At 36.6% G+C, this 26,001-nt stretch overlaps 1 protein-coding gene and 1 pseudogene across 2 annotated transcripts in view; one reads left to right on the top strand and one right to left on the bottom strand.

Annotated features, from left to right (window-relative positions):
- The window catches only part of CDH12 (cadherin 12), a 258,224-nt gene that overhangs the window by 10,538 nt on the left and 221,685 nt on the right, over positions 1–26,001 (bottom strand). For both annotated transcript variants that reach the window (XM_045787409.2, XM_045787410.2), the window contains 2 exons: positions 16,010–16,146; positions 2,215–2,336 (listed from right to left, as the gene is read on the bottom strand). In XM_045787409.2, the coding sequence (XP_045643365.1) occupies positions 2,215–2,336; positions 16,010–16,146 (259 nt within the window). The remainder of the gene's footprint in view (positions 1–2,214; positions 2,337–16,009; positions 16,147–26,001) is intronic.
- On the top strand, positions 7,512–9,055 carry LOC148108878 (uncharacterized; annotated as a pseudogene).

Genomic DNA, 26,001 nt, shown 5'->3' with positions numbered 1-26,001 from the left:
TGAAGCAATGTCCTTTCAAACAGCAGACAGAGCAGAAAGTTTTGGGATAAACAGGCACTTATCTGGAATTGACACTTGGGAGTCATTGCCCTAAGGAAAAAAAAACTCTCATACTTCAGGAATTCACTATATATATATCACTGTTGACTTAGATAGCATCATCTTTCTCTCTTTTCTCTTTTGTCTCTTCATAGATAACACATACATACATATAAAAATACATACATAAACATGCATACATGTTCGATTATAGGCCAGAAAAGATAGTCAGTTCCTATACATAGTTCCTAGACAATGGGCAGAATACCTGGGGTCAAGAGCAGAAAATGCTCACATACCATATTCCCTGAAAACTCAAGTAACATTTCAGGGCTGCTCTTTGTACATAAATGTGACCCAGTAGAAAACCCAATAGGTATTTATTAGAAAAAGAACGTCCAAGGATCCCACAGATTGCTTACCACTTTGCCCACATGTAAGAAAACCAAGTTATCTTGGGTCATTTCTACTTTTCCCAACTTTTTAAACTCTTTAATTTACTAGACAAGCAGAGAAGCATCAAATAGAGTTCTATTTCCAAAGGACTTTCATTTTGTGCATTACAAGAGTCTGATTGATGGAAAAAAATTAATATCCCTAACTATCTAAAAAAAATAGAAGATTGGGGTTTGGGGCTGAGGGTGGTGGGATCTGGAAAGTGAGAATTTGGCTAAGTTGTGGAATTTCAGAAAACTTCTTGTAACTTCTCAAATAACCAAATTGGTTTATTATTTGCTTAAACATTTATGCGTCGACTCTTCTAGACACCAAAGTAGGCACTGGCCTTAGCCCATGTAAATTGTGGGTACATTTAAGGTGATAAAGGGTTAAAACTTTGTTTTAATGCATCTCTGTGTCTATTCAAAATTAAGGATGCAAATTTATCAATTGGGAAATCTGACTAAATAAGTCATGTTGTAATAAAATTAATACTTCCCCCAAGTTATCAAAGATTAGAGCTGTACAGTCCACTAGAAGTTTCTATACTGATGGAAATATTCTATATCTATATGGACAAAAAATGGTAGCCACTTATTACATACAGCCATTGAACAACCGACATGTGGCTAGTATGAATGAGAACACTGATTTTTAATTTTATTTAATTTTAATTTAATAGCTACATAGATAGTGGGCATCATAGGATTAGGATTATGGGACGGATTTTCTACAAAGCATTATAAAACATTCGAATTGAAACAAATACTGAAGACTGAAGAATAACTTTTTTCAATAAAGATATTGTTTCAAATATTAAGGTTTTTTTCAGTAAGAATTAAAACTTCAAATTTACTTAAATGAAGAGTTATGCTATTTAAAGGTGATTAAAATACAAAGCGAACCAAGCATACTGATATATTTTTCCTTTGGAACTTAGGTGCACAGTATGGGATTAATCATATTCTTATTTCATGGCATACTCTCATCATTTGCTCATGCTTGATTCATTCATTATATCATATCATGTCATCATACCACATTATATTATTTTATTCATTCATCTATAATAGTCTAGAAAAAAAAACTGGGTACCCAACACCATTCACATTAAATCTAGGATTTGACAGTAACTTTCATAACCATGTGGTCCTCCCTCATGACATCTCCCACCAGAACCAGAGCAATATTGACTTAATAAGGAAAATGTAATTCCAAGATTTCGAATAGCCCAGATTTCTACTCAAGGCCACCAGAGAAAGAAGCCTTACATTTTTAATGGGCTACAGTGCTTTTCTGTACCCCTTCATAAAGCACGTGAGCAAAGCAAGAAACACTCTAGAAGAATGCACTCTAAAGTTGTTTGCTTACTGGGTTTATAGTCACAGATTCCATAGAAATTCCATAGTAAAGGGATAGGAAACATAACAGATCCGCAATCCTAGACTTTTTAGTTATATGAAGAATATTCAGTAGGCCATCATCACTTTTTCCCTTGGGATGTTACTTTTACATCCATAAATGCACCCTTAATTTATAAGTTTACTATCTCTTGTGGGTTTTTTTTTTATGAAAACATATGATCCAGGGGGGAAAAATCTATCTATCATTATCAATGTCAATATTGATATCAATGTTGGGGTGTGTGTGCATGCATTTATGTATGGTCCTATACCCTGAAACATATGCATATAGTAGGTCTTTATATGCTATTAGTTAACAATATTGATAAGATACCTGTCCTGGTTTGGCATTTTCACACACAGCTGTCTCATATGGCACAGATATTTCTGGAGGAAATTCATTGACATCTAAGACATTAATCAATATGTTGACTTTACTGCTTAATAATGGGTTACCTGTTGAAAACATAAAAAGAGAACAGACAATTACAAAATCAGGTCAGTTATTGCTCTTATAGTAAATCATATTAAACTTTTTTTTATTTTTTAAAAACATTTATTTATTTATTTCGGAGAGAGAGGGAGTGTGTGTGAGGCTTGGGAGGGGTGTACAGAGGGAGAGAGAGAGAAGCAGACTCTCCACTGACTGCGGAGACCAAGGAAGGGCTGCATCCCAGGACCCTGAGATCATGACCTGAGCCGAAATCAAGAATCAAAGGCTTAACCGACTAAGCCACCCAGGCATGCCTTAAACTTTTTTTTTTAATCAGCCATTATAAAGAATCCAAACAATCCTTCCTTTATGGGCAACTGTGAAGTGTGCCAAATAGAAATGACAAAAGGATGGCTAAGTATGGTATCAATGTTTTGCTGTTGGAGCATTAGCGGTACACTGTACCAGTGTTCATCCCTGAAACTCACTCACCACCAAAGTTGAGGTCAACTATCTGGCTAGTATTTTATCAGACATGTAGCCATCATACCAGAGTTAGTTCACAGAACCAATCTTCACCAATTGTGGTAATTTTCACTGGACAAAATGTGTCTAAATAAAAAACTTTATTGGGTGGGACCATCTACATATTTAAAAAGTTCTCTCAAAATGATTCTTCCTAAAAATGATGATAAATTACAAGGAAAATGAAGGAGAGAGGACTTTTTATAAAGATTTAAAAAACAGACTTAAGGAAGCAGAAGACATAGATTATGGGAAGCTAGGGATACACCCTGAAATGACTTGCTGGAGATAAGAAAAGAAAGAATAAACAAGATTTTCTTCCTACAGTATATTTAAAAAAAAGTGTTGTTTGAAAAAGTGCCAAAGTCCCAGCACAAGTTTTAGCCCCAACCCTTGATACATTACCTGCCTCTCTGTCGTTTGTTGAAGAAGACTCAAAACATAACATGCACATTTTACCTTATTTGTTATAAAATTTTGCCGTATGAAATTTTACAGATGGATAAATTGCCCCAAATTGTTGAAGGACCTTACCCAGAGTCACACATTTAAGGGGATCCTAATTTGGATTTGGAAATCCAAATACCATGCATACGCCCCCATACCTTCTCTACTGATTGGTTTATGTGTTAAATCTTTCATCTGCAGCGCTGCCGAAAAGTTATAATGTTAGTATTCTTTTAGACCTGTATCTGGATTCTTTTAAAGAAGCGTACAAAATCTCAACACATGACTGATTCTGCTAACTCTCCACTATCCTGCTGTGCTAAGATTTATTAGGAAATTATAGGCACTATAAACAGTATCATAATAAATGTTCACATATTCACATATGACACAGTGAAATCCATCATCGCGTACCAGTACACACACAGATAACACAAAGTGAGGATGAATGGTATATTCTGTAATATGGGATGTGCTAACAGAAGGTGTATTGGTAATCCTGGAGAAGGATGCAGGAAGTATCTATAATTTAAAAAATTAATATTGCCCACAGGGAATTATCTTATTTGGTAGAAAATGTTGGCTGTTTTCACAAGTTATTTAATCTACCTGCAATTCAGTTTCTTCATATGAAACACACAGTATAAATAGTCCCTAATTAATAGGTTTGTTGTATTAAGTAAGTGGTGGTGTTTTACAAAATGTTAGATCACCTTTGGTAAATTACATTTCTCTTATTACCAAGTGCACTTCTTGAAGGTTATCTAGTTCTGCATCTATTTTTGGTGTTAATTGCTCCTATAGCATAATATGTAGATAAATGTCAACAATTTGGTTAAACTTGGTTCGCTTTCCTAAGAAAAAACTGGAAATTATCAAAAATAACAAAAATTTTTAAAAAACCAAAATTATGCCTAGTATTTTATAATGCTTACAGTGTACCTATATTCTAAAACATGTTATGTAGATTAACTCTTTTAAGGTTCACAGTAACTCTCTTATAGACACTATTATTATCCCCATTATTGCATGTGGAACTCTGAGGAACAGAAGGGGGATGTGACTCTTGCAAAAATTACAAGTTGAAAGGAATAAGATGGGGTTCTGGTTCCAAGTTCATGCTCTTAAACTCTAGTATATATTATGTATTAGAAAATAACTGAAATTTATTTCACTACTGAAAAAATAGACAACAAATTAATATTACAGATTAGTTTAGGAAGTTCATGTGAATTACTTAGCCTACTCTATTTCCGCCAACATAAAAATCAGTCTCCGCTTTCCGTTTCACATGCTATATAAAGTACACGTCCTGAGGCCATATAAAGAGGAAAGTTTTGTGCATGTTGTTTATTTGTTTTTGGATTTTGTTTGTTCATTTGAGAGAGAGAGGGAGAGATGAGCGGGGGAGGGGCAGAGGGACAAGCCAATTGGGAAAGGAGTAACATCTCTGTTCAAGAACTACTATGGTTGGGGCGCCTGGGTGGCACAGCGGTTAAGCGTCTGCCTTCGGCTCAGGGCGTGATCCCGGCGTTATGGGATCGAGCCCCACATCAGGCTCCTCTGCTATGAGCCTGCTTCTTCCTCTCCCACTCCCCCTGCTTGTGTTCCCTCCTCGCTGGCTGTCTCTATCTCTGTCTTATAAATAAATAAAATCTTTAAAAAAAAAAAAAAAGAACTACTACGGTTAAGCACTGAACTTTTTACAAGAGAATATAATTTGTTAGAGTAATATAGATTTTTTTCATAATTCAGAAAATTATATTGAGGAAACAATGACTCATCTAATCTGTATTTGGGACAGCGATGATGAAATTTATTTAATCATGACTTAGCATGAGCATTATTATCAATACTTTTGCCATGTAGAAACTAGTTATCACTGAATACTTAGAGGGGAGTTTCAAGTATAAATTTAGTAAATTTTATTTTATTTTTAAAAGATTTTATTTATTTATTTGTCAAAGAGACAGAGAGCGCACAAGCAGGGGGAGTGGCAGGCAGGGGAGAAGCAGGCTCCCTGCTGAGCAAGGAGCCTGATGCCCACTAGATCCAGTATCCCGGGATCAGGACCTGAGCCAAAGGCAGATGCTTAATAGACTGAGCCACCCAGTTGTCCCTGAATTTAAATTTTAAATAACCAAATTTTAAATAACCAAAATCTTACATGACTAATTGCTGTGTTCTTTGTAGTCAAATCATTTAAAATTCCAATTATTTATTGATGCATGTTGTTTATATTTAATAACCAGCTTATTAATAGTTTTTGGTTCACATAATAAAATCAAGAAATCATTTTGTTTTTATCCCCTATGCCTTCAAAGGTGTTTTGTTAGATATTCTTTCCCCATCCCTTGGTGATATCTCAGTGAGCTCCCTTAGCTTTCTGAATCAGTCTGAGTTAGAATTGCCTTATTAGTAGTATTTTCAAGTACAGTTTCAATTAAGAAAGCAAAAAGGTAAAGCCCAAATTACAAAAAAAGGAATAAAGGGAAAAATCACTGTTTATCATAAATGAGTTAAAATACTATAAAGAATACTATGAATTTATGCCAAAAATCTAGTCAACATAAATGAACTGAATAAATTCCTAGAAAGACACAAATTACCAACACTGACCTTTAAAAGAAATACAAAACCTTAATAGACCTTAAACAAATGAATAAACTCAAGTTGTAATTAAAAATCTCCCAACCAAGAAAAAACTTATGTACACATGCCTTCACTGGGGGAATTTTTTTTTTTAACTTCGGGGATTTTTATTTTTAAAGATTTCATTTATTTACTTGACAGAGAGGGAGAGCACATGCAGGGGGAGCGGCTGTCAGAGGGAGAGGGAGAGGGAGAAGCAGGCTCCCCGCACCCTGGAGAGCCTGATGCAGGACTGGATCCCAGGACCCTGGGATCATGACCTGAGCCAAAGGCAGACGCTTAACTGACTGAGCTACCTAGGTGTCCCACTGGGGGAATTCTATCAACTATTTAAAGATCACAAAATACCAATACTTCACAAACTTTCAGAAAATGGAAAAGGAAACACTAATTCATTCTATGTATCCTGCTATCAAAGCCAATGAAAAACATCACAAGAAAACCAAAACAATATGGGCTAATATCACTCATAAACATAAGTACAAAAATTCCTTAACAAAATATTAAAAAATCAATTCCAGAGCATACTATAAAATTACTACATAATGACCAAATGGCATTTATCCTAAGGATGTAGGGTTAATGTCCAAGAATTATCAATCCAACACACTGTATTAATAGAAGAAAACAAAACAAAACAGAAAAACACATGGCCATCTCAAATAGATTCAGAATTTGCATTTGGCTACATCTTATATCCATTCGTAATTTTTAAAAAATCCTCTAAGAAAGTAATAAATGGGAGGCAAGATCCTCAACCTAACCTAGTCTATCTACAAGAAGCCTATAGCTGACATCATACTCAGCAGTGAAATAGTCAGTGCTTTCTCTCTAATATTGGGCACAAGACATAAATGGCTGTTCTTGCCACTTATATTCACCATTGTACAATCAAATGAAAATAAAATTAAAAAAAAATTCAAGTATCCAGATTGGAATGAAAGAAAAAAAACTATTTTTATTCAAAAATGGCATGACCCTGTTGGTAGGAAATCCTAAAGCATCCACAAAGAAGCCAATAGTTATAATAAAGGAGTCCATCAAGTCCACAGGTAAGAGCAATATAAAAAATGGCAACTGCACACTTAATAGCAGCAAATAACAAACCAGAAATGAAATTGAGGGAAAAAAAACTCAATTTACAATAAAATCAAATATAATAAAATATTTAGGAATAAATTTAGCAAAATAAATGCAGGAATTATTAACAGAAATTCACAAATCATTGCTGAGAAGTAAACTGGGCTGCTGATGGAAAGGACTGCCAGTGATGGAAACAGAAAATTGTACAATGACTTTTGAAAATGGGTTGGAACTTTCTGTAAACATTAAACATGAACCTATAATGCAGCAATTCCACTCCTAGGTATCTACCCAAGAGGATGAAATAAACATCCACACAAAAACCTGTATACAAATGCACATTAAAGTATTATGTATACACTTCAAAACTGACAAAAATGCCAATGTCCATCTTTGGTGAATGGAAAAACATTGTGTGACCTATCCACACAATAAAAATTACTTCAACAATAAAAAGGAACAAAACAGTGATATGTGCTACAGCAACTTGAATGAATCTCAAATACGCTGTCGTCTTTGATAATAAGGCCGACATTGCTCCTCGGAGTTGGATTAGCTGCAGAAAGCAAAAAGTGTCAGTGACTTTGGATTTCTGAAGTCTTCAGAAGATTCCAGCCTCCAGCTGTCAAGTCTTCCAGATTTCCTGGAGGAGATATTAAGCCATTCCTTTTAGATGAACCCTTTCAGGGATGCCTGGGTGGATCAATGAGTTGTCTACCTTTGGCTCAGGTCATGATCTCAGCTGAGGTCCTGGGATTGAGCGGCAAGTGGGATTCCCCACTCAGGGGGGAGCCTGCTTCTCCCTCTGCCCCTCCCCCACCCTGCTCATGCTTGCTCTTTCTCGCTCTTTCAAATAAATAAAATCCAAATAATAAATAAATAAATAAATAAATAAACAGACCCTTTCAGAATTCCTGACCCAAAGAAACTCTATGATAATTTATCATGTAGCAATAGATAACTAATCCTGGTCATAAATATTAAAATATATTTTAAAAGGAAAGAAAGATTCTCACTAGGGCTTGAGCTGGAATGGACCCAACAGGGCCTCATGACAATGCCCATGGTAGGGGGAGCAGGCCCTGCTCCCAACTACCATGCAGAAATCTTGCCCAAGGGACCTGTCACTAGAGGTCTAGCTGCTGCTTTTCTCACTGCAGGAAGGTAGCCAAGGTCTGCAGATATTTCCAGGGAGGCTTCTGTTTCTATGGAGAGAGAGACAGCTATCTGCATCCACAGTTCCATGCAACCTGGAGTGGGGTCTGAGCCCATTTACCTGCCTTCTGTACCTATGGTTCGGGGCTGAGCAGGGGCCTGCGGGGCACAGAATGTGGTCTGGAAGGGTTGGCCAGCAAGGCAGGAAGGTTGGTGACAGTTTCTGGAAGTCCCTGTCTCCATTATCTGCTGACAGGAATCAAAGCTACTCCCAGGACTCTCAGCCCAAGGCAGACCCTACTTGGGAGCTCATGCCCCATTTCAGTGCCTGGACCTTGAGAGCGAGCAGGACAGTCAGGGCTTCATGTGTGGCACCTGCATTGACAAGGTGTGGGATGAGTCATAGGCATCCTGCCCAATTGCACCCATGCCCCAGGCGCCTGTGCACCCTGGCAAATGAGATGACAGGACTTCCCACAAGACATCATGAAGGCCTGTCCCCAGTACCATGTCCATTCTGGCTACATCACCCCCAACAAACTCTAGGTGAGCAAGGAGGTTGAGAAGAAGCAACTCATCAGGAGCTTCAAGGCTTGGACCAGCCAGATCCTATGGCAGTTCTTCATGTGGGAGGATGGTCACTGCCCCTTCCAGTCTGACTGTATTTACCTGCACCAGCTTCTGGCTAAGGCCTGAAGCTCTGGTTCTCTCTGGCCAGAGAATATGCAGCTGGCTTCTGTGATGGAGGTGCTGGGCCCAACAGCATTCCTAGGGCACCAAATTAGAGGAAGAAGTATTCACAGGCTGTGCCCTGGCTATGGCCTTCTGGGATTCAGAACTCCTACTGGATCCCAACAGTTCTTACCATGGCTGCCTGTAACCAGGACCAACATGTGAGAAAGGGGACTGAGCGCAGGGGGTGCTAGGTGGCAGGTCCCATTCTGGGCTAGGTGGAAGATGAAAGTAGTAAGCTCTCTATCCGCATACACAGGAGCATTGACACAACTGAGGAACATAGGGACAGGTGGGGGGCTCTGGGGAAGAGGAAGTTGTTCTCACCCATTTGTCTGGGCCTTAGTTATTACAGTAGTTTTTTTGTAGAATGATCTTGGAAGAAAACAAATAAAATGCACCTAAACCATGAAAGAAAGAAAGAGAGAGAGAAAGAAAGGAGGGAGACAAGAAAGAAGGAAGGAAGGAAGGAAGGAAGGAAGGAAGGAAGGAAGGAAGGAAGAAAGAAAGAAAGAAAGAAAGAAAGAAAGAAAGAAAGAAAGAAAGAAAGAAAGAAAAAAAGAAAGAAAAAAGAAAGAAAGAAACAGAAAAAAGACAAGACTGGCATTTCTTCCTGAATTGGTGCTTTTCTCATCTGAAGTTTCATTTATCATATGGCTGGTACTTGATCCTGGTGGTTTGCTAGACGCCTAGCTGGAGGTAGAGACAAGAACACTCATTCACGGTCTCTTTACATAGATTGGGCTTCTTCTCAGCATGATGGCTAAAGTTCAAGGGCAAGTATTTCAAAAGTGAGAGAAATCCAGATGGAAACTCTTGCATTTATGACCTAACACAGTCACATAGAAATGCATCTCCTCTGTGTTAGTCAGGGCTGTCACTAGTGCACTTCAAATTTCAAGTGGAAGGAAGATTGAACCCACTTCTTGATGGAAGGAATGTCAGCCTCACTATTAGAAGAACATATAGGAAGGGGAAGACAAAAGGTATACCCATTTTTGGAACCTGAAATCAGAAATCTCTTTTAGAAATGGTTCATTAGTAACTAGCATTGTAACCTTTAATAAATCCTATGAAAACTGAATTTTATTTATTTTTTATAAGTTTTATTTCAAGTAGGTAGTTAACATACAGTGCAATATTAAAACCTCACCAAAGAGGTAAAAGACCTGTACTCTGAAAACTATAAAACACTGATGAAAGAAATCGAAGATGACACAAAGAAATAGAAAAACATACCATGCTCCTGGATGGGAAAACTAAATTTTAAATTTTAAAAGGAAGTAGAATTGATATCAATTTAGGTCCCTCATACCATCTTCCTCAAGGCTAAGGAGTTTTATGGGGTAAAGAAAAGTCATTGGCTTTATCCACAGTTCTCGTCAATGTAGTATACTGGGATTCCACATAAGATTTCATTTGACAAAGTATCCTGACGATCTACAAGTCTGAAAATTTCAGATCTCTAATTGTCTACTTAGAGGTGAGAAAACTTTGGGATAATCTTGCCCTACATTTTTTTTTTTTTTTTTTTTGTCAGACCCAAGACTGGAATCCAAGTCTTAGTACGCTTGTCACTGCTCCATGATGGATATCAACGAACTCAGAGAACACGAAGGCACAGCGCCTGAGATCTGCGCATGTGCATGAGGATCGCTTACTCTCAAAGAGTAATGCCTACGGGGCTGTCCAGGCCACCATGCTGGGAGAAAGCCCAGTCTACACTCAAGGGTCAAAGTGGTGGGTTTTTTTAATTATGTATAAAATATTCAATAAATACTGGCCAAATAGTCGAATATTTCCAAGGACCAGTGAGAAATGCAGTCGAAAATGTTTTGAAAACTGTAAAGCACTGACAAACACAGGGTTCATAGTATGTTAAAATATGCCGAAGCTGTTAGGCTTTCTTATTTAAAGACGACATCTGCTTTTGAATAACTATCAGTGCTAAAAATTCAATTTTGTGACTATGTACTAAATTGTAATTACAATAACTTCAAGAATGAAATCTTAACTTTTTATGACAAAAAAACACTGAATTATAGTGCAAACTGGGCAAGATCCAATGAATAAGTAGCACAGCTTTCTTTTTCTTTTCTCTTTAAATCAGTTCATTTTGAAATTACAAGTTAAGATAAACCATTTCTAATAATAGCTCTGTTCAATTACAGTAGTATGATCTGTATCTAGACTGAGCAATCCATAAAGAGGATTTAAATTATTCATGTATATCTATGCTAAAGTCAAATATTACTTTCTATGCTGTTGGTGACAAAAACTGATCTCTAAAGAACAAGGAACCTTTAAAAATACCGCCAATCAATTTTTTTCCCCAATGAAAACACTAGAGGAAACCTATCATTAATTTTAAATATTTGCAATAACATAAAACCCTAGATAGTCTGAATTCCTTTAGAACAGGAACTGCTTCATATTCATCTTAAAACCTCCAGGATTTAACACAGAGCCTAGTGCATTCTAGCAAATTGAACATATCAATGGACAAATATTCTTTCAAAAACAGACTAAACTGAGAAGAAAGTGGGTTCCATACAGCTGATAAAACAGGAAATTTCCATGGATCGTGACCCACCAGCACCATGAGAGTCAGCATATTTTCCTTGAATTCATCCATGGTCAACACGACTATCTATGAAATAGATGCCATTTCACTTTATGTTAAATTCTCAATAATTTAAAAAATTCTTCTTAAGTGACTTTCTTTAGTCTAACCACAGCAAAATTAAATTAGTATTTGGAAGGCAAATAAAACCCATTATTGATTTGATTAAAAAAAAGAGGTGATTTTATACAAGTAGTTAATAGATGTCAGTCAGTACACAATCAAATTTCTGAAACATGCAAACTCACTATAGGATTGTAATGGATAAGCAGTCTAACAAGCCTAGCTAGACAGATAATAGATAGATAGATAGATAATAGAGATAGATAGATAGATGATAGATAGATAGATAGATGATAGATAGATGACAGATGATAGATAAATGTCAAGACTAACAAAAATTTCAATTTAATTTTATGAACATTGCAAATGTATAATTTTTTACTAGTTTGTACTCTATCTATACATATGAAAATCACCTTGATTAGTTCAACTAATAACTTACTTAAAATATATCTAGTAAGCTTAGGCAAGTGATTAATTGTCCATGTGAAATTCTGTTTTGGAGTGAGAGAGTCCAGGACTCCCATCTTCATTTGGTCACCACTCCCAGTGGGACACGGAGCTACAAATGAAGTATCTCTGAGCTTCCATTTCCTCACACTCACAGTGTGGACCATAATACTCATCTTGATTTAATATATATTAAGCTAGTAGAATTGTTTAGTATATTAGTTTATATTATTATTACTACTTGCTATTATTTCAGAAAAATTAGGTACTTTCTTCTCATTTGGTCTAAGAACATCATTTCATGGCTAACTATGTGGCATGCAGGCAGATGAAATTCTTCAGAAAATTCTATCACGAAATCTATTTCTTTGTGTTTAAACACTTTATCACTTAATGACCATACTATGGTCATTTATAACCTTTTGCCACTTCCCCCTACAGGTTGGATAAAAATACTCTTAAATCTGAAGTCCCTGGAATTAAGCATAATTTTCATAGTTATAACTTAGTAAAATTCTCTATTTTGGTCAATTTCTAACTACTAAACTTTAATATCCTTATGCATAGATTTTGGTCTCATTTTTCTCATAACTCACAACAAGTTGTGTCTATACCAACTTATGAAAACAAATGTGTGAATTTATGTTTAGCCTGAATTATGGATAGTAATGCCGGAGTTTAATTTTTCTGTATATATGAAGATAATACCATTTGCATTATGTTGAAGTAAAAAGAAGTAATAAAAAATAGCTCTATATACCAAATAACCTAAAAAATAATTACCCAACAATTTAATCCCAACTCATAATGATATATTTACATACAAAATTTTCCCTAAATATAGCAGTTAGTGAGTCAATTCACTGATTTTTTACCTGTTTCATAATAAATGCAAACAGTCCATTGCCATCCGCATAACTACTGACCAAGAAAAGAAGAACCGTCTCTGGTATCATTTGTTTATTTCATAATTATATAAAATATGTTCTAGGGCTTTAACGTAGATATTTTTAATTATCTTTGCCTAATGATATTTGCTACAGTAATGCCAAAAAATATTGGAACATATGTGTATTGAAAGTTTCTGATAATTTGAATGAAGTGAATTTTTGGAACTTCCATCTTTCCTAAAATTCTCAAGATTAGTATAATAAAAACGGCAAAGCAGTAATGCATAAAAGAATTATTAGGAGTCTAATAAAATTATTTGGATCTCCAACTACAGCAACACTGATTAATGACTGCTTTTTAATTAATTGGAAGTCGTTCAATCATTGTAACATTTCATTTGCCTGAGATTTTTTATGTAAGGGTCAGGCCAAAACACATGCTAGTTCAATCTGCAATAAGGTATACTTACATAATTTTTTCTTCTTGGCAGTACAAGTGTAATCTATTTATTTCTCAGTCATTCACCATGATGATAGTTTCCTGCTCAGCTGGCTAGTTTGATCAATGAGAGCACCCTTATGCATTACAATATGAATAAATTTTACTTTTAAACTCTGTGATTTCAAGCAAAATAAAACCCATAATAAGCTATTCTTATTGTAAATCTTTAATTACCATGTGGTGTGTGTTCAGCCTCTTTATTTTTTCACATGGATACATGCATTTACCCCAGCAGACTTCCTTGGGGCCCTAAAATCTACACAATGGTCTTTGGATAGGTACTGGAAGGGAACAGGGGTACCTATTTTAGAAATGCTAATTTGACATCACTCTTATATTGTATAAGAATATATACCAAAGTTTATTTTCTAACTACAATATGGTTAAGCTATCCCCTAACATTCCAGATGAGTGAAATAATTGCAAGTTAACATGAAAGAAATGATGAGTAACAAACGTAATTGTAGTAGGATGCAGTATAGGAGGGGAAAAAAGATGCCAGGTGTGAGAGAGCCCAGGAAAACGCTGTAAAGAAAACAGGTGTCCTCCGCAAAGGGTACACCGGCATTCTGTTCTCCTGATGATCTGTCTGCTCAGGCAGCTGACTGGATGATCTGCTTGCAGAGCCTACCTGAGCAGGGAGGGCAGATTTGGAAGACGGCTGGACAGAGAAACCATCCAGCAGAAGAACAGCTGGGAAGTCCCTGTTCCATATGACAAGGATGTGTGAGTTTCCTCAGGGTCAAGGGGGCACAACACAAAGTCAACACTGAGAAACTATGCTATAAACGCACCCAAGAAGACTGCCCTCTATGCAAGGGGACCCTGGAATTAAGAAGTTGGAAGGTCTACCACCTGGGTACCCATAACAAGTTCCTATGTACATGGGATGTCCAGAGTTCCCCACATCAAATAACTCAAAGATCACGTAAGAAGACAATGTTTGGGCAACTGCCCTAGTGCCAGTCCACTTTAGCCCTAGAAGCAGTGGCAAGCAACAGAACATTATATGGGGGCAGGTAAGAGAAACTTACGTCTCTGTCCTTCCCTCTGTCTTTTCCACCCTAACCGGCTGGAGAATCTGCACCCCCACCAGCGAGGAGTCACAGTTCCAACTTACGGTGTCCTTGAGTCCTGCAGTCAGCTGTTGCTGTGTAACAACAAATGACCCCAAAATGCAGTTGCTTGAACTAATTACTATTTTAGTCCTTCTCACAACACTGTGAGTGAAGCATCTGGGCGGGGTTGGTCCGGGCATATGTTCCATTTCACAGGCCAGTGGCGGAGGCTGCATTGTGGTATTGCGCTGGCGAATGGCCTGGGCTAGAGACTCCAAGACAGTTTCACGCACCTGTGCAGCACACTGGCAGGTATGATTGAAGGTTGAGCTGAACTGGGATGGTCAACCTGACCACCAATGTGTGACCTCTCCAGCATGGTAGCCTCGGGGTTGTCAGTTTACTCACATGAACAGGTGAGTGTTCCAATAAACGAGATGGAAGCTGCGTGTTCTTTTATGTTAGTCTTGCTCTTAGTAATCAGAATAACCACAATGTAATGAAATCAGCTAAAGATATCGTGAAGGCCTAGGAATAGGTTTCTGACTATTCAGGGTTGGAAGCAATTGTTGAAGCTGTATAATATTTACACCCCACTGAGTTGAGACTGAACAAAAACCCCTCAACAGATATATTCACAGTTAGCTCTTCCCTGCATAGAAAAATGAAATTAGCTGCCAAAGTAGGTGTACCAGATGAACAAAATAAAATGAGAAAGAAACAAAATGAAAGATGTTCAGAAGGGATTTCCCCAAATCTTTCAAGAGACCACAAGCAGATGGATTGGCAGGTGCACTTTCCTGTGCAAACAACTACCTTGATAACCAAATGTCACCATTCTCCCTCTAACCTGCTACCTTAGGAAGTCGTGATAGTACCCTAGGTTGTCCAGTCAAACATATGGAGAGCTGTGTCACTCTCAGTCTAGAGGATTCTCTTCTGGACCAACCGGAAATCAACACAAGTCCTAACAATCCTATCGATTCTGAGTGACTCCTTAAAGAAAAGCATTTAAAGCTCCTGTATATCCCACAGTGACATTCATTAAAAAAAAATACATTACAATTACATTATAAGAAAAGGAGAGAGAAGGAAGAGGGGTGATTTTAAAATGCTCTCTTCAGTGTCAGAAAATATTTCAGAATGGGCGATTTTGTGTGAGAATTAATTCCTCCTGCCCAGCCTCTGGAGCTGCCAATATTCTATACGGAGGTCCGGTGTGGAAGAGAAGTCGGAATGCCGGTGAATATTTGAGGGTACAGCGTGGAAAGGGATGAGGTCACACAATGAAATGCACTACTAGATATTCATGCAAGCCTGCAAACAGGGCTCATTGGCAGCTGTCACAATTCCTCTGGACTTATGCTATGAGGAAAAGGAACAGGTTTCTGAGTTTCCCCAGGAGACCACTCGGCTGTCAGTCCAAAAATGAAAAACACCTCAGCGGGGACTCGTTGAAGAGTGTTCAGTCCAAAGAACTGCAGTGTAACATTGATTCTGTCCGTGCCATACTTACTAACTTTACTCGCAATTATGGAGAAATTATACTGCGCAGTGCTTTCTCTGTCTAGTAATTCATTAGTGGCGATGGTTCCTTCAGTTCCGTCTATTGTAAAGTAGCTGTCCCCATCACTCTTCCAATCTATGAAGTACCTGTGTATAAAAAGAGTAGATGCAAATGTGCAATGATTACACATGAATCATGATGGCAGTCAGGCTAACTTGACACAGTTCCTTATTTTTCTCCCTGTAGCTATTACCCACCTTGCAATAAAGAAAAGTGTAAATGACAGCTTCTTTATTGCAAAGTCAGTATGCTCAAGGGGAAACTGGAAATAATGAAAGATTTAGTACTCCTGCTGTTCATATTATTTTAGGGTCTTGACACCTTGAAAGCTCAGCAGAGACTAAAATTCTAAAGCTGACCATGGGTTTCCTTAACCTGCTGAATATTAAAACTTTTCCAAGCAGTAAAAGATTCTTTAATGGTGTCTGTGGGAAGAGCTGGGGGTGGGGGAAGGCAACCGGATACAGCTACAAAGAACTTAGGCCAGAACAGAGGTAGAATCTTTATTTCCACAGATAGAAAAAAAAAAAAATCATATTATGGAACCCAAGGGGCAATTGTATACTTGACAATGTGGCAATTGTACAGACGTATTTTCCTCAAACACATGTAAAAGAGCCACTGTCGTTTTATTACTCTATATATCAGGACAGCTTTCAAAAAAAATAAACAAAAACAAAACAGTGAACTTAGCTAATAATGTCTCTTTATCTCCTTTATTAGTTAACCTATTTGCTAATAACAGATGTTACCTTCTTTATGTGAAGCAGCTGGACTAAAACAATCCAAGAAAATTAATTAAAAAAAAAACAGAAACTGAATTATATCAATCTTTATGTAGCAGATGTATAGAGTGAAAAAATCCTTTTCCAACACATATTTTCAATCATAGTAATAAACATTTTGACATCTTAGCACGTATCAGATACTGTTCTAAATGCTTGCATGTATTACCTTATTAAAGCCCCAGAAAAGCCTTGAAAAATAAGTATTGTTCATCTCCCTATTTAACCAATGAAAAAACTGAAGCAGAGAGATACTAAGGAATCTGCCCCCGTTCACATACTGAGAAAGTTTTAGAGCTGATATTTGAACCAGGTCATCGATGTTTTCTGTAGAATTATCATCATGTAGTCTTACCAATTTTAAATAGAACATTTTAGGTGAAAGGGCTCTGCTCATTAAAAGGCCCAATGAGCAATATATTTATCACCATTGCTCTAGCCTGGGAATCACAGCGAGGTCAGTACAAGCAGAGAACATCATCGCGGTGAACCTATCTAAATCTGCAGGCCAAACAAAGTTAGTCAAGTCATGCACTTCAAAATAGCAACGCTGAAATACCTGAATTACAAAGCTCCCCCACAAATCCCTAAAACACAGACCACGGGCACAAACAGCCAGGCCCTATTTCACGCAACCATGTTTTTGTTTGTCTCTTATTCACTATTATCTGGCATCTAATCTTAGCTCTGTCACCTCGTAAGTTTCGGTTCGTCCCTTCCCTGGATGTGATCTTCTCAGAAAGCTTACCACCCACGTCTGGAGTACTACTGAAACGTAGTTGAACATTTTCTACTCAGCTAAGCATCTTCAGCATCTTCCCACAGCCGATCAGACCGCAAGCTTGTGGGTCTAGGACTAGGTCCTGGCATTTTCCCGACGTCCTATCTGTGTGACTGACTCACCCCTCTGCCAACCAAACAGTAACCGTGAGGCAGCAGCCACCCCTTTCAATTGTGATGTTCTGCCCAAGACAGCAATTAAGAAGTGACCATCAATGAAACTGAAAATGGAGCTACTACATTTCCGAGACATTTCCAGAGAAGACATGACCCTGTCCTAAAATGTCTAGATCATTTTCAGGAGATCTGTCCTCCCAGAGTGTAGATCCCATGTTTACTTTAGGTTTGCCACAGTCCACAGGCAATCTAAGGCTACAATGATACTTTAATTGCAATGAATGGCAACAGTATCACAATGGACTGTCTAATCTGGCCTCACTCACCAGTGTAAATGAGCAAAACCCTGAAATATAGAATTTGAATCACCTTACCCTTATTTGGCAAGTAGATGAGACTTAAATTTTTAAAAAAGTTGTTTATGATCTATATATGATTAAAACAAACGTATAGTTCATATAAGTATGGAGCCACTGTTGCTAAGAAACCTGTTTTCACAACTGAATAGAAATCAAAAATTAAAGTATTAACCTAATCTGTGCAGACCACTTGACAGAGTACAATTTTATTACTTTTCTGTAAATGAATTTTCAGAAATGCCTCAAAAAGTTTTCTTCTCTTCATTAGGTAAGCATTCTCCTTAAAATTGTGTCTTTTAATTTGCCTAATAACTTTCTCACAGTTAATGGAAAAGCTAAATTCTCAAACACATTTTGTAAAAAGCACTTGATGGTTCCGAGTTCCTCTAAAAGTATTACATCTCATTATTTAAGCAATAAAGATGTAGAAGTAATGATTCAGGTCAAGGTAGGAAATTTTCTTTTCTTAATGTGATAATAATCAAAATCTCTTCCTTCTGTCTTCTCTTAGTCATTGGTTGGTGTTTTATTTATTTATTTTTTTTAAGTTTTTGTCTTGGGGAAGATAATTAAATGAAAGTAAATTCAGTTCCATTTATTTCCACATTTTATCGAGAGCCTAAGTCACATACAGCAACACTTAAGATTATAATTGCTTCATCAAGGATCACAATTACATTTTTTTCTTAGAAATCCTAACATTTCTTTCGAACTTTTTAAATAGTAGTTGCTAGTTTTCTATTAGTTCCTCTTCGTTTTTTTTTTTTCTAATCCTCCTCCTCATTCTAACTTCCCTCTTAGTAAAATAAAGAGTTATATCATAGATAGTTGAGAGAGCTTCTCTTGCTTGTTTGACGTGAAACTAAACATTTTATAAAATTATAATATTTAATAAAGGCATAACCCTTCTGTCTTCAAATTTTCCATTTGGAAGCCCATAATATAATTAAGACACATCTTTAAAGAAAGATAAATGTATCATAATCTACAGTTTATTAAAATTATAGTTGTTATATTTTTTTATTTTTCTCCAGGTTACTTAAGACTTTCTTTTTTTTTTTTTTTTAAGATTTTATGTATTTATTTGAGAGAGAGACAAAGAGAGCATGAGCACACAACCTGACTCGGGGTTCTATCCCAGGACACTGAGATCATGATCTGAGCCGAAGTCAGATGCTCAAAAGACTGAGCCACCCAGGTGCCCCAAGATTTTCTCATTTTCTTAAGTCCTTTTTAAATAGTCCTGTATGATCTTCTGACTTGTGTCCATTTATGTATCTGGATGCCAACTTTACCTTCCCCCAAAGTTTCATACCTAGACTTTGGTTTATTCTCCAGAGACTGTGAAGCAGCTTACTCTAATGGGAAGAAAGTAGAGTTTAGGCAAATATTGATCCAATTTGGGTTCTGCGATTAAAAGCTTCAATATTAAACAGGTAGTCTCTGTGTTCTCACGTATTACAATGTAAGGACAGTACTACATGGCTACATGAAGGAATAATGTGATCGTGCCTTCGCTCATGTTTCTTCCCCTGAAGCCTTACTGAACCCCTTCAGACAGCTTTATTACTTCCCTATTACAAAGTTCTATCTTCGTACTTCTTTTATCTGATTTATCAACTTTAATTGGCGTTAGCAGTGTCTCTCAAAGTAATTGTATGTTGTTTTGTGGTTGACGCAGAAGGTTTCTAGAGAGTAGGAAGGATTCATCACCGAGTTTATTGTTCTATCCCTCGTATCTTGTATTTTAATGTATGAATTGTATTATTTTATAAGAACACTGATTGTTGTTGTGAATAATAGCCTGATCACATTTCAAGCATGGGTTGTTGATTTTGTGTCTTTGAATATTCAAACACACGCATTCTGAAGCCTTTCTCAGGTACCTCCAACACCACCTTGAACTGAGTCCAATGCATGTTGTTCCAGGTCAGAGCTGGGTTTACTTACTCTCTCTAGTAGATGTGGCCGAATGTCTCTGAAGAAAGGTACCTTTTTAACTAGAGTCATTTACCATTTAAGACCCAAATATAGACATTATATTTGAAAGACAGCTTTTATTTCCCGTGTTTTTCTAATAACTGAGTTTTATCTCCTCCATGCAATTTGTTTGTCCTTCAGCTCATTTACACTCTGGAAATTACTCACATTCTCCTAACTCATCAAATACTCTTCTTTTTCTTAAGATTTATTTATTTATTTGAGTGAGAGTGAGCAGGGAGAGGGGCAGAGGGAGAGAAAGTCTTAAGCAGACTCCTTGCTGAGTGGAGCCCAACACAGGGCTCTATCTCACAACCCTGAGATCATGATCTGAGCCAAAACCAAGAGTTGGACCCTTAACCGACTTTGCACCCCAGATGCCCCAATGCATCAAAAAGTCTTATAATATTTTCTAAGGAGAGGGTTTCATACCTCTGATATTTTTGAAGTAACTGATCATTAAAAAAAATCAAAGTAATATGAAATTTGAAATAAATGTGAGAAAAGACTCTTTTCTAAAAGCAATTAAAGAAATCATAGAAGGGAATGAGCTATAAAATGTGTGTAACTTATATGGGGTATCCTTCAGCATTTCAAGATAGAGCAAAGAACTGGAACCAGCAAAAGGTAAACTCAAAAAGTGTTATAAAGAATATATAAGCAACTTGGATGTTTTGTCATTTTGAGGAGTTAACAAGAAACTTAATAGGATAGCTTTCAAAATAATTCATCACCCTAACTAATATCTGGACACTTAGCCATTGAGATTTCCTTGAGTATATCACCAGAATAATATAAAATTTGTTTAAAAATGAAAACAAACTTATCATTGACTGTCAAGATCCAATCCACATAAAAATTACACTGTAAGTCTGTATTACAGATCCACTGTATTTTGTCAGTAAATCCTCAGTTATGTCTAAATATTATAAGAACTTTGTGGTTGTCTAGAAAAATAAAAGGTACCGAATCTCAAATAATAAGATTTTATTTCAATATATATCAAAAAATTATTAATAAAACAACTGTATAATTTGGTATTTGCTTTTCCAGCCTGACAAATGTCAATATTGTCATAGTTCAATTAAACATTTTTCAGATTTAGGCAGTGCCTGAGTGGCTCAGTCAGCTGAGCGTCTGCCTTCAGCTCAGGTCATGATCCTGGGGTCCTGGGATCAAGGCCTGCATGGGGCTCCCTGCTCAGGGGACAGTCTGCTTCTCCCTCTGCCCCAGCTTCTGCTCTCTCTTTCTCTCTCTCATGCATGCGTTCTTACTACATAAATAAAATCTTTAAAAAAAATAATAATTCAAACATTTTTCAGATTTAGTTAAAGTTGTTATAAGGTTTAAATCAGGGAAACATATGTAAAATGTTTAGAATACTTTCAAGTATATAATAAGGTCCATAGTTACCATATTTTAAGGAATTAAATAGTATATATTTTTACTGACTTGTTTTGACTTTCTATCAATTTTCCTTAATAAGCTACTGAAAACTATGATATTTTAATTATATTTTCAGCAATCTTAAAATTAAAAAGCAACTCAAAAATTTAGATGAGTAGCTCAATTACACTGAGGAAGGGGAGCAATTAGTTTGACTTTTAGAATCTGGCTGCTAATGGTTAAATCCTATTTTCCTTCTTACTGAAGACATAATTGGATCTTCCTGGGCCTCAGTTTCTCTCTCTGTAAAATAATGTCAGTTGTGATGTTTAAACAAATCTGACCAAAGTGCTCAGCTTAAAACCAGGAATAAATTAGTTATTATTATTATTATGACTATGTTGGGGCACCTGGGTGGTGCAGTTGGTTAAATGTCTCCTTTGGCTCAGGTCATGATCCCAGGGTCCTGGGATTGAGCCCTGCTCCGTGCGGGGCCTGCTTCTCCCTCTGCCTCTGCCCTCTCCCCCCACCCTACTCACACTGGTGCTTGAGCACTCTCTCTCTCAAATAATAAATAAATAAAATCTTTAAAAAATGATGTCACCATACGTTGATAGTTAACTGCCACCAAAGCAAATAAAAGTAAACTTGTCCATTTTGTACATGTTCTTTGCAGTAGCTCCTATTTTACTAATTGTCAATGGATCGGTCATTTGAGGAAAAACACAATGAGTTTATTCATAAAGGATCTTCTCATTCTTCATAGCAAGTTAGGTTCTCGATCAACAACCTCTCAAATGAATTATTCTTAGTCATTCCATTGGTGTAAACTTAGAGGGAATGTGTTCTTCATTTCCAGTGCAATCAAAATAAGCAGGGAATTCTAATAAAGGTGTTGCCTTCCCTTAATGTTGTCAACTACAGAATAGATCCAATAGTAAATGAGAGATTCTGATGAATGAATAATTGGAGAAGAGCATGTCTGAAGCTAATATATACTCAACCATCTCACTGGGGGGAGCTTCTGCTGAGTTTCTGGCTAATGGCAACCCAAGCAGATCAAGGAGAGATTACAAACATACAGATCCAGTCACTGATAAATTATACAACCTAAAATTAGTACTAAGAAATCTGAAAGTAAAATTCACCTAAACTCAACTTTTCTCCTTACCTTGGTTCCCACAATTCCATTCCCTTCAATTAAAATAGTTAGTAACCTTCTATTTCATCACCTTCATCCTTGACTTAAAAGAATTGTTGTATGTTTTGGAGAAAAGTCCTCTATCAGATGTGTCTTTTGCATATATATATATTAAAATTCACATTGTGAATGCTAAGGGAAAGAGATAAGGTAAGCAGTGCTCAAAAAGGATTAACTGTTTTATCTTAATGAATATTTTATATAACCTTATGGATAAAGTGTTTTCTCCCAATTGCTATCTGAATATTCAGTATTTTCTAAGAAAACAGGCCATAAATACAGAATTAGTTTGCTCTCTGCCAAGTAATAAATACTAGAATACAAAAGAGTGATTAGAGTTATACAAAACTCTACACAAGGAAGCATTTTTAAAGATCTCTTTAAGAAAAAGAAATAGTGTATTAGTTTCTTTATCAGAAACTATCTTTCATGAATTACTTTATTAATTCTAAGTGGAGACAGCCAACATTTAACAACAGCTAAGACTAAGCACCAGTAAAAGAAATAGTGTCAACCTTTAGATCATTTGAAGGATGCAGGGAAAATAACAGTATGAACAACACAAAAAATGTTAAATGAAAAAATAGAGATATTGTGTACAAATGGCAGACACGGGAAGAAAAAGCAGATGCTTTCAAAGAAACTCAGGGAAAAAGTAAAACGAAATGTGGAATTTAGACACTACAGTAGTAGCTTAATGCATTAATATCTGGGGAGTTTGCCCTATTTAACTTTTTTACTACTGTGATGTGTTTAGGACCCTCAAGAGAATTATTTGTTCAAAGTTGATTTTTGTATGACATTTACTTGCAAATGTACTGATGACATTTTGTTTCCATTAACTTCATTTATAAAAGCTAAGGAACTGAGAAACCAGTTACAAAAAAAAAAAAAAAAAAGAAAAGAAAAGAAAGAAAAAAGGAAAGAAAGAAAGAAAGAGATAGAAAGGGAGAAAGAAAAGAAAGAAAAAGAAAGAAAGTAGACTCTTGACTGTATTGTGCTAAGATAGCAGAGATTAAGCCCTAAACACCCAGGTCTTCAAACTTTTAAAAAACAAAAAGACCTATTTTACATATATTTTAAAGATTTATTTATTTATTTCAGAGAGAGAGAGAGCAGGAGGAGGGGCAGAGGGAGAGGGAGAGAGATTGCTTGAGTAGACTCCCTAATAGGCACACAGCCCAAAGTGAGGCTCGGATCTCAGGACCCTGAGATCATGACCGGAGCCTAAATCAAGAGCAGGTTGCTTAACTGACTAAGCCACCCAGGCACCCAAGACTAATTATATTTATATATTAGATCTGCTTATGGTCAATTTGAAAAAATACAAATGCACACATACACATGCATACACATTCTATATTTCACTATATATTAGGATAAATTTAGCAAGAGAATTTCAAAATCAAATTAAATTTTGCATGTAGAATGTGAGAGAACAAGGAAATATCCCCAACTCTCAAGTATCTTCATTTCCTGCATTTTGGAGATGGTAGTTAAAAAGTGAATACATATTTATTCAATAAGCAAAAAATGGTAAGCACCATGATAGAGTTCAATATGGTCGATGTCTTTAGTGAATATAAAAGATAAGAAAAACACAATATTGGGAGGAAGAAGTGAGTTAGAATGGACAATAAGTATACATATGGTTTTGCCACCTATGATGGCAGAAGTCTAGGATGAAGGCAATGAAGTAAAGGGTGAGAAACTAATTTATGGAGGCAATAGAATTGTGTGAACAAGGGAAAGAGAAAAGTTGAGTTTCAGTGAATCACATTTCCAGATTTCTGAATGCTGGTTCTGAGCCGAATATCACTTAATGCTCTATCTGAATTGTATATGTTTATCAATGACTTGATTTGCATATCTGCAATCTCTCCTTGATCTCTTTGGGTAGTCATTAGCCAGAAACTCAGCAGAAGCTACTGGCAATGAGATAATTGATTATCCGTAAGCTTTAGATATGATCTTCTCAAGTTACTCACCCAACAGAATCTCTCACTTAAATGGGATCTATCCCATAGTTGACAATACTAGAGAAAGGCATCACCTTTACCAGAATTCCCTGCTTCTTCTAATTGCACTAGAAAACAATAGCATTCATAAAACTCAACAAAATGAAAACGAACAGCTCAATTTAAAAATTGGTCAAAGACCTCAACAAATCTTACCAAGGAAGATATACAGATGTCAAATGAGTGCATGAAAAGATGTTCCACGAAGCTGTTCAGTCAACAAATTAAGACAACTATGAGGTACCACTACACACTTCTCAGAATGTGCAAAATTTGGAATACTGAGCACCAAACGCTGGCGAGGAGGAACAGCAACAGGCAATTTCATTCTTCGCCAATGAAAATGCAGAATGCCACTTTGGAAGACAGCTTTGTGGCTTTTCACAAATCCAGGCATACTCTTACCATATGATCCAGCAAATGCACTTCTCGGTAATGATACAAAGAAGCTGAGAATTTATTTCCACATAAGACCCTGCACCTGTGGACAAATAAACTATGGTACATCCAGACAACAGAATAGTATTTAGCATTAAAAATAAGTGACCTATGAGCGCCTGGGTGGCTCAATTGGTTAAGTGTCTGCCTTTGGATCAGGTGATGAACTCAGGGTCCTGGGACTGAGTCCCGTGTTGGGCTCCCTGCTCAGCGAGGAGTCTGTTTCTCCCTCTCATCTGTCCCTCCCCCTGCTCATACTCTCTCTCTCTCTCTAGCTCTCACTCTCACTCTCTGTCAAATGAATAAATAAAACCTTTTAAAAAAATAAAAATACACTCTCTCGCCACTATTATTCAACATAGTACTAGAAGTCCTTGCAACAGCAATCAGACAACGAAAAGGTATAAAAGGTATCCAAATTGGCAACGAAGAAGTCAAACTGTCTCTCTTCGCAGATGACATGATACTCTATATGGAAAATCCAAAAGAATCCACTCCCAAACTATTAGAGGTTATAGAGCAATTCAGTAATGTGGCAGGATACAAAATCAATGCTCAGAAATCAGTTGCATTTCTATACACGAATAATGAGACTGAAGAAAGAGAAATTAGGGAATCCATCCCATTTACAATAGCACCAAAAACCATATGTTACCTTGGAATTAACTTAACCAGAGACGTAAAGGATCTATATTCTAGAAACTATAAATCACTCTTGAAAGACATTGAGGAAGACACAAAAAGATGGAAAAATATTCCATGCTCATGGATCGGAAGAATTAACATAGTTAAAACATCGATGCTACCCAGAGCAATCTACACTTTCAATTCTATCCCGATCAAAATACCGATGACATTTTTCAAGGAACTAGAACAA

This window comes from Ursus americanus, chromosome 15 (assembly GCF_024610735.1).
Source record: "Ursus americanus isolate L20-20 chromosome 15, mUrsAme1.1.p, whole genome shotgun sequence".
Classification (NCBI taxonomy): Eukaryota; Metazoa; Chordata; class Mammalia; order Carnivora; family Ursidae; genus Ursus; species Ursus americanus.
Note: the sequence above shows the minus strand (reverse complement) of the source record. Positions and strands in the feature narration are given on the sequence as shown.